This window comes from Giraffa tippelskirchi, chromosome 9 (assembly GCF_054371585.1).
Source record: "Giraffa tippelskirchi isolate mGirTip1 chromosome 9, T2T-mGirTip1v1.2.pri, whole genome shotgun sequence".
NCBI classification, from domain to species: Eukaryota; Metazoa; Chordata; class Mammalia; order Artiodactyla; family Giraffidae; genus Giraffa; species Giraffa tippelskirchi.
Window position 1 is genome coordinate 84,356,513 of NC_137283.1, and position 19,206 is coordinate 84,375,718.

At 43.3% G+C, this 19,206-nt stretch overlaps 1 protein-coding gene across 1 annotated transcript in view; it reads right to left on the reverse strand.

Annotated features, from left to right (window-relative positions):
- The window catches only part of IMPG1 (interphotoreceptor matrix proteoglycan 1), a 160,039-nt gene that overhangs the window by 100,970 nt on the left and 39,863 nt on the right, over nt 1–19,206 (reverse strand). Inside the window, exons 3-8 of the mRNA XM_081530830.1 lie at nt 15,397–15,563; nt 15,103–15,131; nt 12,576–12,640; nt 11,894–11,997; nt 7,964–8,116; nt 416–474 (exon numbers count right to left, since the gene is read on the reverse strand). Coding sequence (XP_081386956.1) covers nt 416–474; nt 7,964–8,116; nt 11,894–11,997; nt 12,576–12,640; nt 15,103–15,131; nt 15,397–15,563 — 577 coding nt within the window. The remainder of the gene's footprint in view (nt 1–415; nt 475–7,963; nt 8,117–11,893; nt 11,998–12,575; nt 12,641–15,102; nt 15,132–15,396; nt 15,564–19,206) is intronic.

Consider the following 19,206-nt stretch of genomic DNA (forward strand, 5'->3'; position numbering starts at 1 on the left):
TCCCCAGGGTGAGACTGATTTGCTTAAACAATGATAATATTTAGCACTGGATAGGAAAACAGTCAGTCAGACAGCAAGGTAACTAACTGCTACTTTCTTGGGTCTGCCTTTGCGGAGGGATTTTCCCAAAAGGTTCTGTAGTGACATTGCCAAGGACAGAGGACAAGCTCTTTGCAGAAAGCCATGTTTCTGACTCCAGAGGGAGGAGGGAGCAGCTCCTGTGTTATGCTTTAAAAATCTCCTAGAGTCATGTTCTAATTAGACAATTCCTTTATCTGAAATGTATTTAGATTTCAGGATTTGGCAGAGTTAAACAACTGGGGCATAAGGGACCTTAAAATCCTCATGACATTGCTTTTAAAAGAAGATAGAGAGATAGTAAATTTAAAAATTGAGAAGAGTCCAATTCTCTTACCTAAATCCTGACACATGGATCTCTTTGAATCCTGGAAGTTTCTTAAATATCTTTTGCATCTGCAGAGAGAAAAACATTTATGAAACCCTCTTTGGTTCTACTGGATCAGATCTTACCTAACTGAAAAAGCCTAAACACTTTTGACGAGTTAGTGGAAAAATGAAAATTGAAGTAACGATTGAGGCCAAACTCTTTGTTCTCAGTTATTTCTGAAACCCAGAGGAAAGTGCTTTGCTATTCATTTAAAAGCTAATAATTGGGTAGTTTTGAGCTGCTTTACTCGTTACCTTATGTAAAATATGAAATAATTTAAGGTAGTATTATTTGGAAGAAGGTTACAGTACTTTTAGTTATACGCACTGAGGTAGGTTTAGTCTCTAAGTCATGTTCAACTCTTCCGACCTCATGGACTCTAGCCCGCCAGGCTGCTCTGTCCATAGGATTCTCCAGGCAAGAATACTGGAGTGGGTTGCTATTTCCTCCTTTAGGGGATTTTTCCCACCCAGAAATCGAACCCAGGTCTCCTGTGTTGCAGGCAGACCCATTACTGACTGAGCTTTGAGGGAATCCCACACATTGAGTAATGACCATATTTTCTGAGCAACTAACACACAGGGCTTCCCTCAGATGGTAAAGAATCCGCCTGCAATGCAGGAGACCTGGGTTTGATCCCTGGGTTGGGAAAATCCCCTGGAGAAGGGAATGGCAACCCACTCCAATATTCTTGCCTGGAGAGTTCCATGGACAGAGGAGCCTGGTGGGCTATAGTTCATGGGGTTGCGAAGAGTCAGACATGACTGAGCAACTACCACACACATTATTGTTGGTGTTGTTCAGTCACCAAGTTATGTCTGACCCTCTGTGACCCCACGAACTGCAGCAGGCCAGGCCTCCCTGTCTGTCACCATCTCCCGGGGCTTGCCCCAATTCAAGTCCATTGTATCATATGATTTGGAAGATTCTGTGATGCTTAAAGGATTATTAAAGTCAGACTGGCTGCTGTATCTAAATAAAATAGTAGACACATATAGTAGATTAGTGAATATAACAAAAAAGACACAGACAGCTGGAGACAGCAAACTAGAGATTACCAGTGGGGAGAAGAAAGGAGGAGGGGCAAGATAGGAGGATGGGGTTAAATATAAAATACTGTCTATAAAATAACTTACAAGGATACACTGTGCAAAGGAGGGAATATAGTCAATGTTTTATAATAATGATAAATGGAATGTAACCTTTAAAAATTGTGAATCACTATACTGTACACCTGTAACAAATAATATTGTACAGCATCTACACTTCAATTGAAAAAATAAAAAGGAGTGAGTAAAAAAATGGTAGCAGCAGCTTCTAACCTTATTAGATTCGTTCTTAGATTTACACGGACTTTACATTTTCTTGATTTGACCTTGCTAATGAGGCATATGATCAGAATGTTTTACAATTGCAGTACTCAATGACTCCCTGACCCACGGCAGCCGGCTTCTGTCTCTGGGTTTGCCCAGGAGGGACGGTCCTCGCCAAACTCAGCAGCATTCTCCATCCCTTCTCCACCGAGCCCCTGCTTTTCTCGGGTTCCTTTTCCATTCCTCTGGCCACTTTCTCAGTCTCCTTTGCTCCATCCTATTAATATTTCTTGCCTGGAAAATCCCATGGACGGAGGAGCCTGGGAGGCTGTAGTCCATGGGGTCGCTAAGAGTCAGACATGACTGAGCGACTTCACTTTCACTTTTCCTGTTCGTGCACTGGAGAAGGAAATGGCAACCCACTCTAGTATTCTTGCCTGGAGAATCCCAGGGATGGCGGAGCCTGGTGGGCTGCCATCTATGGAGTCGCACAGAATCGGACACGACTGACTTAGCAGCAGCAGCATTAATATTTCTGGCTTCACCCGCTTCTTTAACTGCAAGGATTCTGCATCCTCAGCCTCACATTCCACTCCTTAGGCAGGAAGTTCGCCTTGGGCTCTGTGCTAGGCTCTAGGGAAGCATCATCATGGAGATGTGCTCTGGGCAGCTCACTAGTGGGAAAGCAGGGAGGCAACAGAGACCACAAGGAAGTGATAACAGTTTGTAGCGAGGCTTGGGAGGGAGAGGAGGGTCAAAGCAGGGCTGGAGAGGTGAGTGGGGACCGCCCTGTCTGCCTTTCCCCATGCCCACTCCCCTTTGCCTCTCTTGGGGGATCTGGTTTGCTCCCATGGCTTCTATGATCACCTGAGACACAGCTTCAAGTCCTTCACCTGCAGATCCCAACTTTGCCACCAACTGAATACGTCAGAACCAGAGTCAGTCTCGTCCTTCCCGATCTGCCTTCCTACCGCCGGTACCCTGTCTCAGTCAGGGTCACGGATACTCATCAGCTTCCATCCAGAGAGCCCAGCGGTCCCTCCACACCTTCCCTCTGCACTGCCTCTGTGCACGCTGGTCCAAATCCCCCACGCCTTTCAATGCCACGGAGTTCTCCTTATTCCCATGGCAGGCACACCCTCCCTGTCTGCTGAAATGGTTTTTCTGGATGATGTGTAGGGGAAAGGAAGAGTTTTGTGGGTGTGTTGGGTTGGGGAGAAGGAAGATGTCTCCTTGACTACACTTCTTTTTTTACCAAGTTTATTGTTTCATATCTGTGGCTCTTTGATAAAAATCCTATGATAGGTGGCACTGCTTATTAAATAAGGTCCATATATACACTGTTGATACTGTGTATGAAATAGGTAACTGATGAGAACCCATTGTACAGCACAGGGAACTCGACTCAGTGCAGTGCTCTGCGGTGACCTAAATGGGAAGAAAATCCAAACAAGAGGGGATATATGTATAGCTGATTCACTTTGCTGTACAGTAGAAACTAACACAACATTGTAAAAGAGCTATAGTCTAATAAAAAATAAAATAAAATCATCCTGGCTGGCATTGAAAGAAGAAAAAAGAAAAAAAGAAAAAGGAAAAAAAGAAAAAAAAAGTCCAATGCTTTAGAATGGCGTTTAAGATCCTCTACAATTTACCCGTCCACCCCTCAAGTACCTTTCCATTGCTCTTCCTGCCATCCTTACCCCCTTGGTAAATATCCTGTCCTCAAGTCACACTAAACTAACTCCTGTGTCTCCCTAAATACAATCTGTCCTTCTTCCTGACTTCTGTGACTCTTTTTCCCTTTGGCCCAAGAGGCAACTTCTCCTAGCTTGTGCTCACTTACTGTCTTCCCTGCCCCCTCATCATTCAAAGGCAGCTCAAACATCTCTATTGAAAAGCATTTGTAATGCCCCAAAGTCAGGCTCCATTATATCTTTTCCCTACTCTTCTAGAACTTATTGCCATATATCCCACAAGATAGTCCATGAGGGATGCTGCCTCCCTCACTGCGACTATGCTTCTTGGACTCAGGGCTTATGTCAACTTTATTCTACTTTATCTCTCTCCCTCCCTCCCAGTCTGTCACCCATATAGTAGGGACTCAGCAAATTTTGCTTAACCGAGTTGAGTGCATCTTTTCGTTCTCTAAGCTCATCTACATGCCTGCATTGTCACGGTATCTAAAATTACTGCTGATGCTATACTATCTACACCAAGGACTAGAGCAGTCATGCACAGATAACCCCAAGTCACCTCCACTGGGCTTTGGAGTGCATCATGGATTTTCTTTTTTCCAGCAGACTGATTTACCACCTAAATTATGTTTTATTGTACCGGTGTTATAAATAGTGCCCCCACCCCCCTCCAGCCCCCTGACTGTGTAACAACTGCAGCGATGAAGGTAGCTTAGCTTTTGGGTGAGGAGGAGAGAGCTGTGTACACCTGAGTTTAAACCTTGGTTCTGCTACTTTCTAGCTGCAAGCCCTTGAGTTTATTGCTTAATCTCTCTGGATCTCTGTCTTCTTAGTCAACAGAAGATAACAATACACATAGCATAAGGTTGCTGTGTGTGCACGCTAAATCGCTTCAGTTGTGTCCGACTCTTTGCGACCCCATGGACCATAGTCCTCCAGGCTGCTCTGTCCATGGGATTCTCCAGCAAGAATACTGGAGTGGGTTGCCATGCCCTCCTCCAGGGGATCTTCTCAACCCAGAGATCAAGCCCGCGTCTCATACGTCTACCCGCTTTGGCCAGCAGCTTCTTTACTACTAGCGCCAGCTGGGAAGAGAGTCGGTGATGCTATATTATTTATTTACTTCATCTCTGCCTCTCCTACTGGATTCCTAGCACCTCAACAGCCCAATTTCCTTTTACTTCCTCAGTGCCCACATGGCACGGGGTCTGGGGAGGGCAGAGCAAGCCTGCAGTCAGTTGTCTTAGACACACTTATGCGGGGAGGATGGAGCAGGACATGGTAACCCACTCCAGTGTTCTTGCCTGGAGAATCCCATGGACAGAGGAGCCTGGAGGGCTACAGTCCAGGGAAGCTTCAAGTGTGAGCTACGGATTCTGCAGCTAAAGTCTTGGAATCTGACTCCTCCATCTTTCTGGTCCGGGATACCAGGGATGCTGTTACACATCTGGAAACAATGTATCACACACAGAATCGTTTCTGGAGAAGCCCTGGCTGCAACATGGGCAGCAGGGAGCCTCGTGGGGAGAGCAGCCCCGCAGCCCTGGTTCTGGGGTACTGGATTGATTGCTCATGTCTGTGCCCTCTTTGTGAACCTGCCTGTAATGGATTAAGAATCAGCGTTGCTTAAGAGGGTGCAGAAGGCATCCAGGGAGGTGATGACAAAGGCCTTCATTTAATTCTGCTAAATTATCTTCTGGGGACCTTCTGATCATGGAGCACTAACCACTAAATTGCTAATTAAGTGCCCAATTAACCTTATTAATAATATGAAATGCACAGGGGCCTTCCTGATTCTGCGGGGAAGTACATTAACGGGGCTGTAAAAAGGCAGCTGTGTGGAGTTCTCCCGAATGTTTGCACAAGAGAAAGCAAGCAGACAACAACTAAGCAATCCTTCTGACATTTGTATTAAATTGGTCGTTAAGTTTATTGTGGAAATTAAATTACTGCAGAGGACTGGCCATTAATTTCTGATTAGGCCTGGATGGCTGCGCTAATGTGAGTGTTGGGCTGTGGTGGGGCTGGCTGCTTCTCTCAGGGTAGCTGCTGGGAGGTCGGACTGCTGGGGTGCCTGGAAGGGGAACAGAAGCGCTGAGCAGAAGGGCGCCCCCGACCGTGGAAGTGGAACAGTGGACAGGTGCGATGGTCTTTGCAACAAGACTCAGCAAGACATACTCTTCTTTGGCTGACAAATTTTTCAGAGGCTAGAAGAGGCATGTGCATTTGCTGATGATGCAAAAATCCTTTCCCACACTTAGCTATTTGGGAAAAATAGAGAGTACAGCATAGTGGTTCAGAGCAGGGGTTCTGCAGTCAGGCTGTCTGGGTCTGAAACTTGACTCTGTCAGTGAAGAGGCGTGACATTGTTGGGTGAATTAATTAATCCTCCTGCACCTCAGTATCTTCACTTGTCAAAAAGAGAAATGATTTTACTTTAAGTCTAGAATCGTGTGAAAAATGAAATGCATTTATACATAAATGCTACTAATGGTAGCTACTAAATGCTACTATTTTGATACAGAGCACTTTAGACTTGGAAAGGGACTTCAAGGTCATCTTTAGTTTCTAAATGAGGGATCCAAGGTCAGGGAAGTGATCCCCAAATTCTCATGACTACTACCTGGGCGGAAACGAAGATTAAAACTAAGATTTGAAAAAACTATAATTTATCTGCATTATTCTACATCAGGTGGTTTTAGGTGCTTAGAGAATTAACAATAGGTCGATGAGGACAGTCTATGGCCAATTATCCAATTTTAAAATATTCTGATTCTCCTGAGGATTTGCTGAGAAGAATATTTCAAAGAGGACATGGAAAAGTTCACAGACTATTCTTTAATTCATTCTATCTACTAATCCATGCCTCAGTACTTCTCTGGTCCATAAGCACACTGATGCTCTCTCTTTGAAGTCTGTGGAAAGGATTCTTTACCATTTGTTGACTGAGTGCTGATGCAGGAAGAGGTTGGAGGCTAAGAATGTATTTCGTTATTTACCTCCTCTCCAGCTGAGAGGAGGGGAGCCATGAATTCTCCAAGTATGAGAAGCCGGTACTGGTGGTTTCCTGACTGTGCTGAGTAAGATGCTTGGGCACCCAGGCTGTTCAGAAATGTAATCCATGGTTACCTAATCTCATGGATGCTTCTATTTTCAGCTGCATTTCTGCAGACAATTACTGAGTAGTTAACTGCGTGCAAAGCTCTGTATTAGGAGGTAAGCGGCAGAGATGAAAGAGCAGTTCCTGACCTCAAGAAGAAGCTTATGCCCTGGTGCTGGTGAGGGGGTCTCGGAAGCGGAGAGGAGTAGAGACCACGAAAGCCACAGACGTGTAAGCAAACAGTCTCAAGACAGGGTGATCAGTGCTGTGACAACAGGGAGCCCTGGGTGTTAGTCCAGAGAAGAGGCACTTAACCCAGGATGGGTACAGAGAACATTTCATGATGAAGTTTGTAAAATGCAACTCAGGGAAGGGCATTCCAGAGAGAGCAGGCAGTGCACGTAAAGACTAATGGTGATAAAAGGTTTGCAAGCAGTTTCATTTCTGTAGAGTCTAAAGACGGGGATGGTGCGGAATTGGTGTTAAGAGGAGGCTGGAAAAGAAGGCAGGAGTCTTATCACGGCACATAGATGCCAAGTTTAGCATTGAGGTTTGAAGAGCTTTTAATTTAATCAGGAGCAGGCAGCTATGATGATGGTCAAAGATAGAAGAGACATCTTGGGATAGCATCTTGATGGGGACCGTATCACTTGAAGAGGTGCAGAAAGCATAAGGAAGCACTTATCACCCATGGAAAATGCCTTTTAAAAATAACAAGTGTTGGAGAGGATGTGGAGAAAAGGGAACCTTTGTGCCCTGTTGGTGGGAATGTAAATGGTGCAGCTACTATGGAAACAGTATGGAGATTCATCAAAAAATTAAAAATAGAACTACCATATGATCCAGCAATTCCACTTCATTCCAATTCTGGGGTTTATCTGAAGAAAACGAAGACACTAATTTGAAAAGATATATGCACCTTCATATTCATTGTAGCATTGTTTACAATAACCAAGACATGGAGATAACCTGAGTGTCACCAATGTATGAATGGATAAAGAAGATGGAATATATCACCCAAAATGGAACATTATTCAGCCATGAAAAGAATGAAATCTTGCCATTTCCAACAACATGGATGGATCTTGAAGGCATTATGCTAAGTGAAATAAATTAGAGAAAGACAAATACTGAATGATCCCATGCATACGTGGAACCTAAAAACAAAACAAAACAAAAGCCCAAACCAAGCTCATAGATGCAAAAAAAAGACTGGTGACTGTCAGAGGCAAAGATGGGTGGAGGGGAGCAGAAATGGGTGAAAGGGGTCAAAAAGTAAAATAAATAAATAAGAATAAAGAGAATGTTTGGTCACCAGAAGAGGAGTTGAGGGGATTTATGTGCAGTTGGCTCCCAGATCTAAGTCACGCCTTGGGCTCTGGTTCTGTAGGGTGGGTTTGCTCACCTGAAGCTGAGACTTGGCTGCAACCTCCTGGTAATATGGGGACTGGGAGTTATCGAGCTCTGACTTGAACTTCTGGTTTGCCAGAGAGATGCTTAGCTCTACTTTCTGCTCCAGGGCATCCTCAGCAGCATCAGTGAATTCTAGTTTTCTTTCCTGTGTTAGAGTTAGAAAAAAGAGAAGTGATTCTATTACTGTAAACCATAAGCAAATGGTTACATCATATAATATGTATGCATTGCTATTGTCTCAAGAAGCGGGTTATGAAGCATTACGTGCTTTTAGAATAAGTCCCATTAACTAGAACTGGCCTCTGAATTTCACTGAGAGACAAAGTATCAGAGCTCTAATGAGTTAATTATGTAGAGTCCTCAAGAGCATTGCCATTTTATGACTGTATGCTCTTGTGAAAGCATTTACACACACACACACTTGTTTACTTTTTACTATATTCTTTGGTTCATTTGAAATAATATCACCTCTATCATCTAGGGTGGAATCTTTGCCTTCTCTGAACCTTTGTACTGGTGAATAACATCTGAATCGCTCATTTGGTACCTTTGATATACTTATATAGAGGTTTTGTTTAATGGTAATCTTGTCATCCCACAAATAATCCCCTTGAATCCAGTGTGATTCTCACACTTCACTGAGTCCCCCACAGCAAAAAATGTGAGACCATTTCTGTACAAAACTCTCAGGGAATATACATGATGAGACAGGTCACATCCTCAGTAACCTGTCTTGGCTTATTGATTCCATCTTCAGTCACAGTACTTAGACTATTTTTTGTCCTTATTTGCACTATAAATTCCTTGAAGGCAGGGACTAAGTCTTGCTCATCTTAGGATCTTTATGTACAGCCCAATGTTTGCTGAATGAAAGAATTATATGTAGGTGGGAAGAAGGATGCTAGGAGGATGTGATGAATGTGAAATAAAATCCTCAGAGCATATTTACTGCAGAAGGAGGGACCTATATCAGACTCTGAAGGAGATGGAACACAGGTAATGTGAGAAAAGAGAAGGCAAACTGGAGCTGCCAGAAATTTTGTAGTGAATATACTTAATCTCATTAATTTTTTCCAATGGCAGATTTCACTGTTGGTAAACCAGTATTTCTGAGAAAAACAAAGCATTGAAATTTGTTGTTCGTGGCAATAGTTCCATCAGGTCTACAGTCATCCAGCCTAAAACCCAGAGAGAATGGCCTGCAGGGTTCTCATCTCTGAATTTCCTTGTGGAACTGATGAGACTGAACTTCCTGTCCTCACCTCCTGGCTTTGGAGGGAGGGTCAGAGGAAAAGGAAGGGGCCCAAGAAGCCTCACAGACCACACAGAATGGTAGACCTATCACAGTGGCAGCATAAGGATAAAATCCAGGTTCTGATTTGGGACCCTTTCTTTACGTTACTTATGTCATCCTGCTTATTTAACTTATATGCAGAGTGAAAGTGAAAGTCACTCAGTCATGTCCAACTGTTTGCGACCCGACCCCATGGACTTTACAGTCCATGGAATTCTCCAGGCCAGAATACTGGGATGGGTAGCCTTTTCCTTTTCCAAGGGACCTTCCCAACCCATGGATCGAACCGGGGTTTCCTGTATTGCAGACAGATTCTTTACCAGCTGAGCTATTGGGAAAGCCCATATACAGAGTACAGCATGTGAAATGCCAGGCTGGATGAAGCTCAAGGCTGGAATCAAGATGGCTGGGAGAAATATCAATAACCTTAGATATGCAGATAATACCACTCTAATGGCAGAAAGTGAAGAGAAACTAAAGAACCTCTTGATGAAGGTGAAAGAGGAGAGTGAAAAAGTTGGCTTAAAACTTAACTTTCAAAAAACGAAGATCATGGCATCCAGTCCCATCACTTGATGGCAAACGGAGAAAAAATGGAAATGGTGAGAGACTTTATTTTCTTGGGCTCCAAAATCAAAGTGTGTGGTGACTGCAGCCATGAAATTAAAAGACACTTGCTCCTTGGAAGAAAAGCTATGAGCAACCTAGAGAGCACATTAAAAAGTAGAGACATCACTTTTCCAACAAAATTCCATATTGTCAAAGCTGTGGTTTTTCCAGCAGTCATGTATGGATGTGAGAGTTGGACCATAATAGAGGCTGAGTGCCGAAGAATTGATGCTTTTGAACTCTGGTGTTGGAGAAAACTCTTGAGAGTCCCTTGGACAGCAAGGAGATCCAACCGGTCAGTCCTAAAGGAAATCAGTCCTGAATATTCATTGGAAGGACTGAGGCTGAAGCTGAAGCTCAAATACTTCGGCCACTGATGCAAAGAACTGACTCATTGGAAAGGACCCTGATGCTGGGAAAGATTGAAGACAGGAGGAGAAGGAGGTGGCAGATGGCGAGATGGTTGGTTGGCATCACTGACTCAATGGACATGAGTTTGAGAAAACTCCAGGAGATAGCGGGGGACAGAGAAGCCTGAAGACCATGGGATCATGAAGGGATGGACACAAGTGAGTGACTGAACAACAACAACCTTATATTACTGAGGCTTCCCAGGTGGCCCAGTGGTAAAGAATCTGCCTGAAAATGCTGGAGACTCCAGAGATGCATGTTTGATCCTTGGGTTGGGAAGATCCCCTGGAGTAGGAAATGGTGACCCACTCCAGTATTCTTGTCTGGAAAATTCCATGTACAGAAGAGCCTGGCGGGCTGCAGTCCATGGGGTCACAAAGAGTTGGGCATGACTGAGCGTGCAGGTACAAAGGGCACCAGGGCCTTATGTTACTGCCTTCTTCTGGGTCTGCTGCCCGCTGGTGCTTCCACAACTCCACCACTGAGACAAAGTGATGTTTGCCTGCTTCTGCACTGGCTGGGCCCAAAGCCTTTTGAAGGGGTTGAAAATAGCCTCCTTTTGATTGTTGTTGTTTAGTTACTCAGTCATGTCTGACTCATTGTGGCCCCATGGACTGTAGTCCGCCAGGCTTCTCTGTCAACGGAATTCTCCAGGCAAGAATACTGGAGTGGGTTGCTATGCCCTCCTCCTTTGGATTAGGAGATGCAAACTGCTATGCATCAAATAAATAAGTAACAAGGATTTATCATACAGCACAGGGAATATGGTCATTATTTTGTAATAACTTTAAATGGAGTGTATAAAAATATTGAACCGCTATGTTGTACACCTGAAACTAATACAACAATGTAAATCAGCTGTGTGGGCACGCTCAGTCACCTCTGTCGTGTCTGACTCTTTGCGACCCCATGGACCATAGCCCACCAGGCTCCTCTGTCCATGGGATTCTCCTGGCAAGAATACTGGAGTGGGTTGCCATGCTCTCTTCCTGGGGATCTTCCTGACCCAGGGATTGAACCTGTGTCTCCTGCATCTCCTGCACTGCAGATGAATTCTTTAACCACAGAGCTACTTGAGAAGCCCAAAGCAGGTAGTCAATTAGAAAGTCCCCCTTTAGTGATAACCAACATTCAATTCCCTAACAATCCTCTCATCCTGAATGCCTTTTCACTCAAACAGAGTGGTGGCCAGCATTGCTTTATGCCAGAAAACACTGTTTTTATTTTTCCCCAGCTTGACATGCAGGATTTCAGTCATTTGGATGTTTTTCTGGACTATTTGAGCTGGACATAACTGGGATAAAAGCCTCTGTCCTTGCTGTCAGTGTGGGATTACACTTTGGTGGGGAAAGGACTTCACTGATGAGTTGAGAGACGCATTCATTCATTCATTCATTCACCCATCATTTATTCACTCTAACGCTAAGTGAAAGTCCTGTTAGTCAAGGTCATATTTAAAGGGCTGTCTGCATATAATGTTGGCCCATTCTAGTAAGGTTTAATAATTAGAAATGGGTAGCACTAATGACAGCGAATGGCCAGCCCATCCCTGTTTTACTAATAAAACCAAACATGTGAAGAGCTAGATTGAGTCTGAGAACTTCTTACTCTCGGAGGCACTTTGGTATCTGGGAGGGTGTAGTTGACGATTTCGTTGAGCAGTGTGTCGGTGGTGGGGAGAGGCAAGGGCCCGGGTGAGACACTGGCAACCTCTGTGGAAATTTAAAAAAGAACAACAATGAGACTGGAGGAGTTTAAAGTAGAACAAGGTCACGATGTCACATGCTTTTCCTGTCACTCTGGAAATTACAGAAGTCAGAACTCATTTTCTTTCAAGATCACAGAAATATGTTCTTGGGCAAAACATAACTCATACTCTTGATCCCACCTAAGTTCCTCATTACTCCCTTCCAGGACCCAAGCTTGGTGCTCCCCTAGATGTGTTAGTTAGGTGGTTTTTGCCGAATGAGACCTGGTTAATTTTTCTTTTTGTGACTATATTAAGGACACAAAGATATCTTATCTTGAATTTGTTTGTTGGAAAATATTGGTAATGATTGCCTCCAAGTGGTAGGATAATGGGTGATTTGGTTTTCCATTCATTCTTTCCTATATTTTCTAAGATTTATGCTATGAGTTTAAATTAGAAAGTTAGAAATACAGTCAGTTTTGAAAAAGTGCATTATAAACTGTGTCAGCTTCAGTTAAGGATTGCTTTTCAAATAACCTGATTTCATGATGATGTGAATTAAGGTTCAGAAGCAGATGAAATGAGGACATCTAAGCTTACCTGTTGGAGACACAGGGGTTTGACCAAGCTCTCCCAAGGTCTCCTTTGTGACTACTTCATCTTTTCTATTAGCACAATAGAAAATAAAAGAGAGGTAGTGAAAAGGAGCGTGATGACAACAGAGGAAACACATTTAACACATTTTCTTATACTCAATAGACCTAAAAATTAGAGGGAAAGTATACTTTAAAACTAAGTTTACCTATTTTTTCATCACAAAAATTATCTTCTACTACATTTTCATTGAAGAAAAATTCAGACAACCTCCCAAGCAATTATTTTCGACTCCAGGGTTTTTCCTAAGCACCTTGGCTTTTTGTAATCCTGGGGAGCATTTTCATGGTAGACAAAGATTTGGGGTTTGTGGTCCCATTATGCGCCAACAGTGTCCTTGACATCAAAGACAATTGGTCACATGAACTATAACTGAAACAATCTTGCTAAAATCTCAGACCCTCAAACCTGCAAACTCAGAGAGTCATTAAGTTTATCTGATAAAGTAACTTTTGTGGTTACAACAATGAGAGAGAGAGAGATTTTTGGGTAATGCAGGTGTATTAAATCCCTATTCTGGACATAATCATTGCCCATGATGGTGACCTGCTGGGGACTTGTGGGTAGGCTTGCAGTGCCAGGGACTGTCAGTGTGGGAGATATCCAAGGGCAAATCCAAGGTCATGGTTATAGGGCTATCTGTGTATAATGTTGGCCCATTCTAGCAAGCTTTATTTAGAAAGAAGTAGCAGTAGTGATATCTACTGAAGCATACTGAATGATTTCTTACTGTAAGCTATCAGGTCTCAAAGGATGGTGTCTGAGTTTGTACAACATAGCTATGATGGACTGTTTGATCCAAACATTAGCTCATGCTGATGGCAGACCAGAAGTAATGGTGAGGCCCTCTGTTGTAGGGTCATGGAGAGGTGGGACTCTCCAGAAGGCTTGAAAGGAGAGCAGGATTTGGGTGTGTGGAGAGGAGAAGGCAGGTTCTCCAGACAGAGAGGAAGCCCGCAGTCAGAGGCCAGGATGAGCAAGGTGCGGGCTGGATGAGGTGGGAAAGTGTCATGGTGACCGTGGTGGGATCACGGTTTGTGGAGACAAGGCTGGAAAGGTCAGGGGGTGAAAGCTTTGTTTAATTAGTTTGGCCTCTTCCTCAGTGGAGGTCCTGACAGGGAACCGATGGTTCACTCAGCGTGTAATCTGAGCAAAGTTTAACAAAGGCCTTGCTAAGCCATGGGACAAGTATGAGAGCAGCCACAAGGGTGAGGGCAGAACCCACGGCTGGTAACAGCGAGGGGCCGAAAGCTCCCCTCATCCAGGAGGGGTGAGGAGACGGAGCAGTGACACCAACCGGAGACCCAGAAGGCTCTGTGGGAAGAGAGGGCTGCCTGACAGGGGCTGAGTGGAGGCTGAAGGAGGCCAACTGTCTGAAGACTTTGCAGGCGGGGGGTGCAGGAGGTGATGAATTCGTTCACCTCGCTCTGCTCTGCCCTCTGGTCTCCTGCCCCCCACTGGCTGGTCCTTCCCAGAAGTCAGAGGCCAGGGGAGGTGAGCAAGGCAATCATTCCGGCTCAGCCCTCCACACAGAGCAGGTGGAGATGGGTGGGGAGGGGAAAATCTCAAGGGCCAGAGGAAAGTTCGGGAATATTTTCAAAAGCCTTTGAACAAAGCTCAGTGCAAAAAAGGGCCTATCTCAGACATATAAATCCAGAGGAAGTTATGCAAGGTAAGCAGGGGAAGAGGTTAGAGGCAGGAAAATCTGTTAGGGAGATCAGATTTGACTTTTTTCACCGCTTAAATTAAAAAGGTCCTGGACCAGGTGGTGGCAAAGGGAGCAGAAGTGAAGGAACAAATGTGAAAAGCATTGTCAGTAATTCCTATAGCCCAATTTGTGTCTCTCTCTGCAGCATTATTATCTTCAGATTTAGATTTCTAAATGTTATATAATGTGTGTGATTTGTGAGTTTAGAGTTTGGCAACAGCATCTCTCTTCTTTAATCATTTTATTGAATGTACTTTTCCTTTGCTTTTTTTTTTTTGCATTTTGATTTTCTTATTTGATATTCAGTTCTTGTTGAAGGCATAGCTCAGTGCTTCAGTAATTTAGTTTGAGAAATACTAACATTTTATAGAATACCAAATGAGAGTTCAAAATGCAGGTTGCTCTCTGATTGCATTAAATATGTTCCCAATGTAACTAATATTTTTCAACAGTTCTAAAAACAACTATTTTAATTGCTCTGTGTCTTATAAGTAAAAAAAGCATATTAGGTAATTGTCACCCAGTACCGCATTCATTTTTATCTGCAAATGTAGTGCAAACATCTATCTCAGTCTACAAGGTCTATCCATTTCCCTTTTATATACTCATTTATCTTCAGCAAAATACATGCACAAATTGTCTGTCAGAATAACCTACTCAGATCTCAGTAGCTGAAATAATATAAAGGCATAATAGCTCAGTCTTACTCCATCATGTGATCCTTCAAAAGTCAAGAGCACGCCACACTCTATTTTGGGTACTTACCTCTCAAGGAAGTTTCTCTGTTTCATTCTCTGCAGAAAGATAAAAAGTCATTTTACCAAGAGATAATGCCAACCCAAGAGCCAGAGTCTATTTTCATTCCTCTTTCTCTTTAACTTTACCTCAACCTGCTTGTGCAATGTTATTTTGCAGAAATGAAATTACCGTTGGCCTTCTCAGATATTTCCAAGCATTTCTTCAACCAACCTATACACTGGGGAAACTAATTCTAAAGGGGCCAGGGCTGGAGGCCCGAGAGCTACTTTGGACTAACTTACATACCATGTTTGAACTGACCTGCTGAAGAAGATCCAGGTGCTCCTGGGAGTTGCTGAAATTTTTCCCGATGTCGAAGAGGCAGAAGGTCTCCTGCTGGCAGATGCTGACCCAGTCCTGGTATTCCCCTGGCTCAGGGAGGCGATCCAGAAAGATCCGGTAGGCTTCCCACACCACCTCCTGGCACACTGGAAGGCAGCGCCATGAGGAGTGGAGAATGGCCACATCCTTAGAAGATGCCCTTCTCCCAACCCAAACACAGTCCTAAACATGGAGAGCTCTGTCATGGCTGACGTTGACACACTAGCTTATAGCCCATAGAGATTAACTCATCCAACAAGAATGTATTGAGCAGGGAGAAATATACACTTGGGAGAAATACTCCCAGGTGTATATATATGCACCAGGAAGAAAAATAAAAGAAGGGAGATAGGAATGTGTGCGTGTGTGTGTGTGTGTGACTGCTATTTATAATAAGGTGATTGAAGAAGTCCTCATGATGAAGGTGACTTTTGAACAGTTTGGGAAGAGGCCCCAAGGCTGAAGAACATGGAGTGCTTGAAAGACTAGCAAGCAGGTCAACTATGGCCAGAGCAAGGCTGAGAGTCCCAGAGGATGAACACAGAAAGCTGTGGTGAGAGGCACACAGATGGTACAGGACTTGTAGACCCGTCATCTTCTGCTGGGCCACGGGTACCTGGCTGGACCTGCAGCTTTTCCAAGGGGTAAATAATCACACCTATATTTAAACATTCAGCTTTCCTAGCATGCTTTCCTAAATTTCCCTAAGGGCACGGCTTTTCCTTCCTCATCTCCCCCTTGGCCAGGATCCTTGCCTGACTCCCCCATCCCTGACCTTCCTGGAGCATGGTGCCCCTGGGCAGCCACACAAAGGAGGTGGAAGGGGGGTTCTGGAAGGGGAAAACATGTACACCCATGGTGGATTCATGTCAATGTATGACAAAACAAATACAATATTGTGAAGTTAAAAAATAGGAAATAAACTAATTAAAAAAACAAACAAACAAACAAACAAAAACAAAAACAAAGAAATCAACTGTGCATGGCATGGAAGTAAAATAAATTACAACAGAAAAATAAAAACAAAAAAAACAGAGGGCGTTGGAAATAACTGTGTTTGAGGTTAAGACAGGGAGGGAACTTGGTTGACGGATAGCACACTGTTTTTGCAAGTAGGGCAGTTTCTGATTCTTTGCGTTAGAAGTCCTAATGGAGTCAACAGCTGATACATCATTAAAAATAATGATGGCAGATCATGGTGTGATTGTTAGCCTAAAATGCCAGAGGAACTTAAAGATTAAGAATATCACAATAACAGAACTCCATCTGTTCCTGTCTACTTATTTATGTATCACGTTTTCCTAGCATTTAAGCAAAACTAAGGAAAAGAACAGAGATAAAACTAATGCTAAGTTCTGTCTAAAGTTTGCAGTGCATAATAGAAATAATAAACACTGGCACATGAATTAACAGAGGAAAGGAACAGCGCCAAAGCAACCCCATCTCTCCAGGGCAGAAGTTAGGAGAGCTTAAGCTACAGGCTTTTCATTTAAATTGGCCCTTTCAAAGCCTTGTTCCTAATTTTGTATTTATAAACATCAGTTACCCAAAACCGAATATCTGAGCTTACATGCATCCGTCAGTACAAAAATAAAAACTTTTGTCAAATTTATATCTACTTACTTTAATCAATCCTATATTAAAAATAATTATAAATATAACTGAATCCAGAAGAAATTTCTGAAAATAAGTAAAATAAATTATTTACTTAGGAAATAAGTTAAAATAATTGATTTCAATTTATGTATATTTTTGTTATTGAGGAGTATCTTCAAGCACCCCATAACAGACTTTCAAGTATGACATAAATCACATTAAAATAAGACTCTGCAGTGAGAAGTGGGATGGAAATGTGGGTGTGTGGAGAGAGAGGGACCATGTGACATTGCTTGCTGTTAGGAAGAGGTGTTCATGCATTTGTAAAGGGTATTTGATGGTAAGTATTGAGCCTGTGGTAGATTTCACTGTATATGGGAGAAGGCTCTAACTCCCGTTTTATTTTCAGTATCAATATTTACAGCTCACCAAACTTACACCTTATCCAATTATTTAAGCTTATAATGAAAACTTTAGAAGAATGCAGTCAGTCAGTTCAGTCGATCAGTCGTGTCTGACTTTTCGTGACCTCATGGACTGCAGCACACCAGGCTTCCCTGTCCATTACCAGCTCCTGGAGCCTGCTCAAACTCATGTCCATCGAGTCAGTGATGCCATCAAACCATCTCATCCTTTGTTGTCCCCTTCTCCTCCTGTTTTCCATCTTTCCCAGCATCAGGGTCTTTTCCAATGAGTCAGTTCTTTGCATCCGATGGCCAAAGTATTGGAGTTTCAGCTTCAACATTAATCCTTCCAATGAATATTCAGGACTGATTTCCTTTAGGATGGACTGGTTCAGTCTCCTTGCAGTCCAAGGGACTCTCAAGAGTCTTCTCCAACACCACAGTTCAAAAGCATCAGTTCTTTGGTGCTCAGCTTTCTTTATAGTCCAACTCTCACATCCATACATGACTACTGGAAAAACCATAGCTTTGACAATATGGACCTTTGTTGGCAAAGTAATGTCTCTGCTTTTTAACATGCTGTCTAGGTTGGTCATAGCTTTTCTTCCAAGGAGCAAGTGTCTTTTAATTTCATGGCTGCAGTCACCATCTGCAGTGATTTTGAAGCCCAAGAAAATAAAGTCTGTCATTGTTTCCATTTTTACCCCCCATCTACATGAAGTGATGGCATGCAAGGGGGCACCTAATTTACAAATTATTTTATGGGATTAAGTTAGATTTTTTAAAAAGTTAGATGATTTTGATCATAAGCAATTGCAATATATTGATTTTTGCCTCTGGAGGGATGGGGAGCAAGTGGAGACTTTGGAACAGAAGTTGACATCATCTCACTTTCTAAAGAAACCCTCTGACTGCCAGGCAGAGAAAAAGGATTGTGAGTCGTGAGGAGGAACGAGGTATGAGAAACCTAGATTGGAGACTTTTATTCCTATGATTTACCCTCCCACACTCCCCACATGGTCCACATCTGGGTTTCTCTTAGCTTTCTGTTTTGAGAAACAAAGAGAATTCCAGACCAACAGAAGCTCAGATCATTTATCAGCAGCAACCTGAGCAGAACCCATAGAGCTGGGGGTGAGTGCAGCGCCCACCACTTGAAATGAGCCCTTGAGTTGTCCACATGTGAAGTGTGTGTATCCTGGTGTTCTTCCTACATCACCAAACAGCCTAGGCTGAGAAATTCAGAAGAAAGGCTGAGGTCCTGTGGCCAGGTCTCAAGTAACTGTGAGGAGACTGGGGACTCAAGGCTCTGATTTCTCCAAAATCCTTGTGACAATCCTTCCCAACAGATTCAGAGAAGGATGGCTCAGAGTGGTATATCAAAGGGTTAGAAAATTCCAGACTCTTCCCAGCCCCTGAGATCTTTTGATATCTCAACTTACAAGGTTTTTATTTGATATGCTTTCAGTAAGGATGGATGACCGTCCCAGTGAGTCACGGGCTGGTGCCCCTGTTCTCCTGATCACAAAAGGATTCTTTCTCCTGGTTTGTGTTGAGCTTCCAGGAGGGCAAAAAAAAATGACATCAGAGGAGTCCCCCTCCAAAAAAAACATTTGTCCCTCAAAAATAGTCTAAAGAAAAGACAATGGCCCCTAGATACATCCTAACATTTTGATCTCTAGAAAGTACAATGCCTTAGGGAAATAATTCTTTAAGCAGCTTCAGCCATTTGTGCTTCAGGGAGAATGTT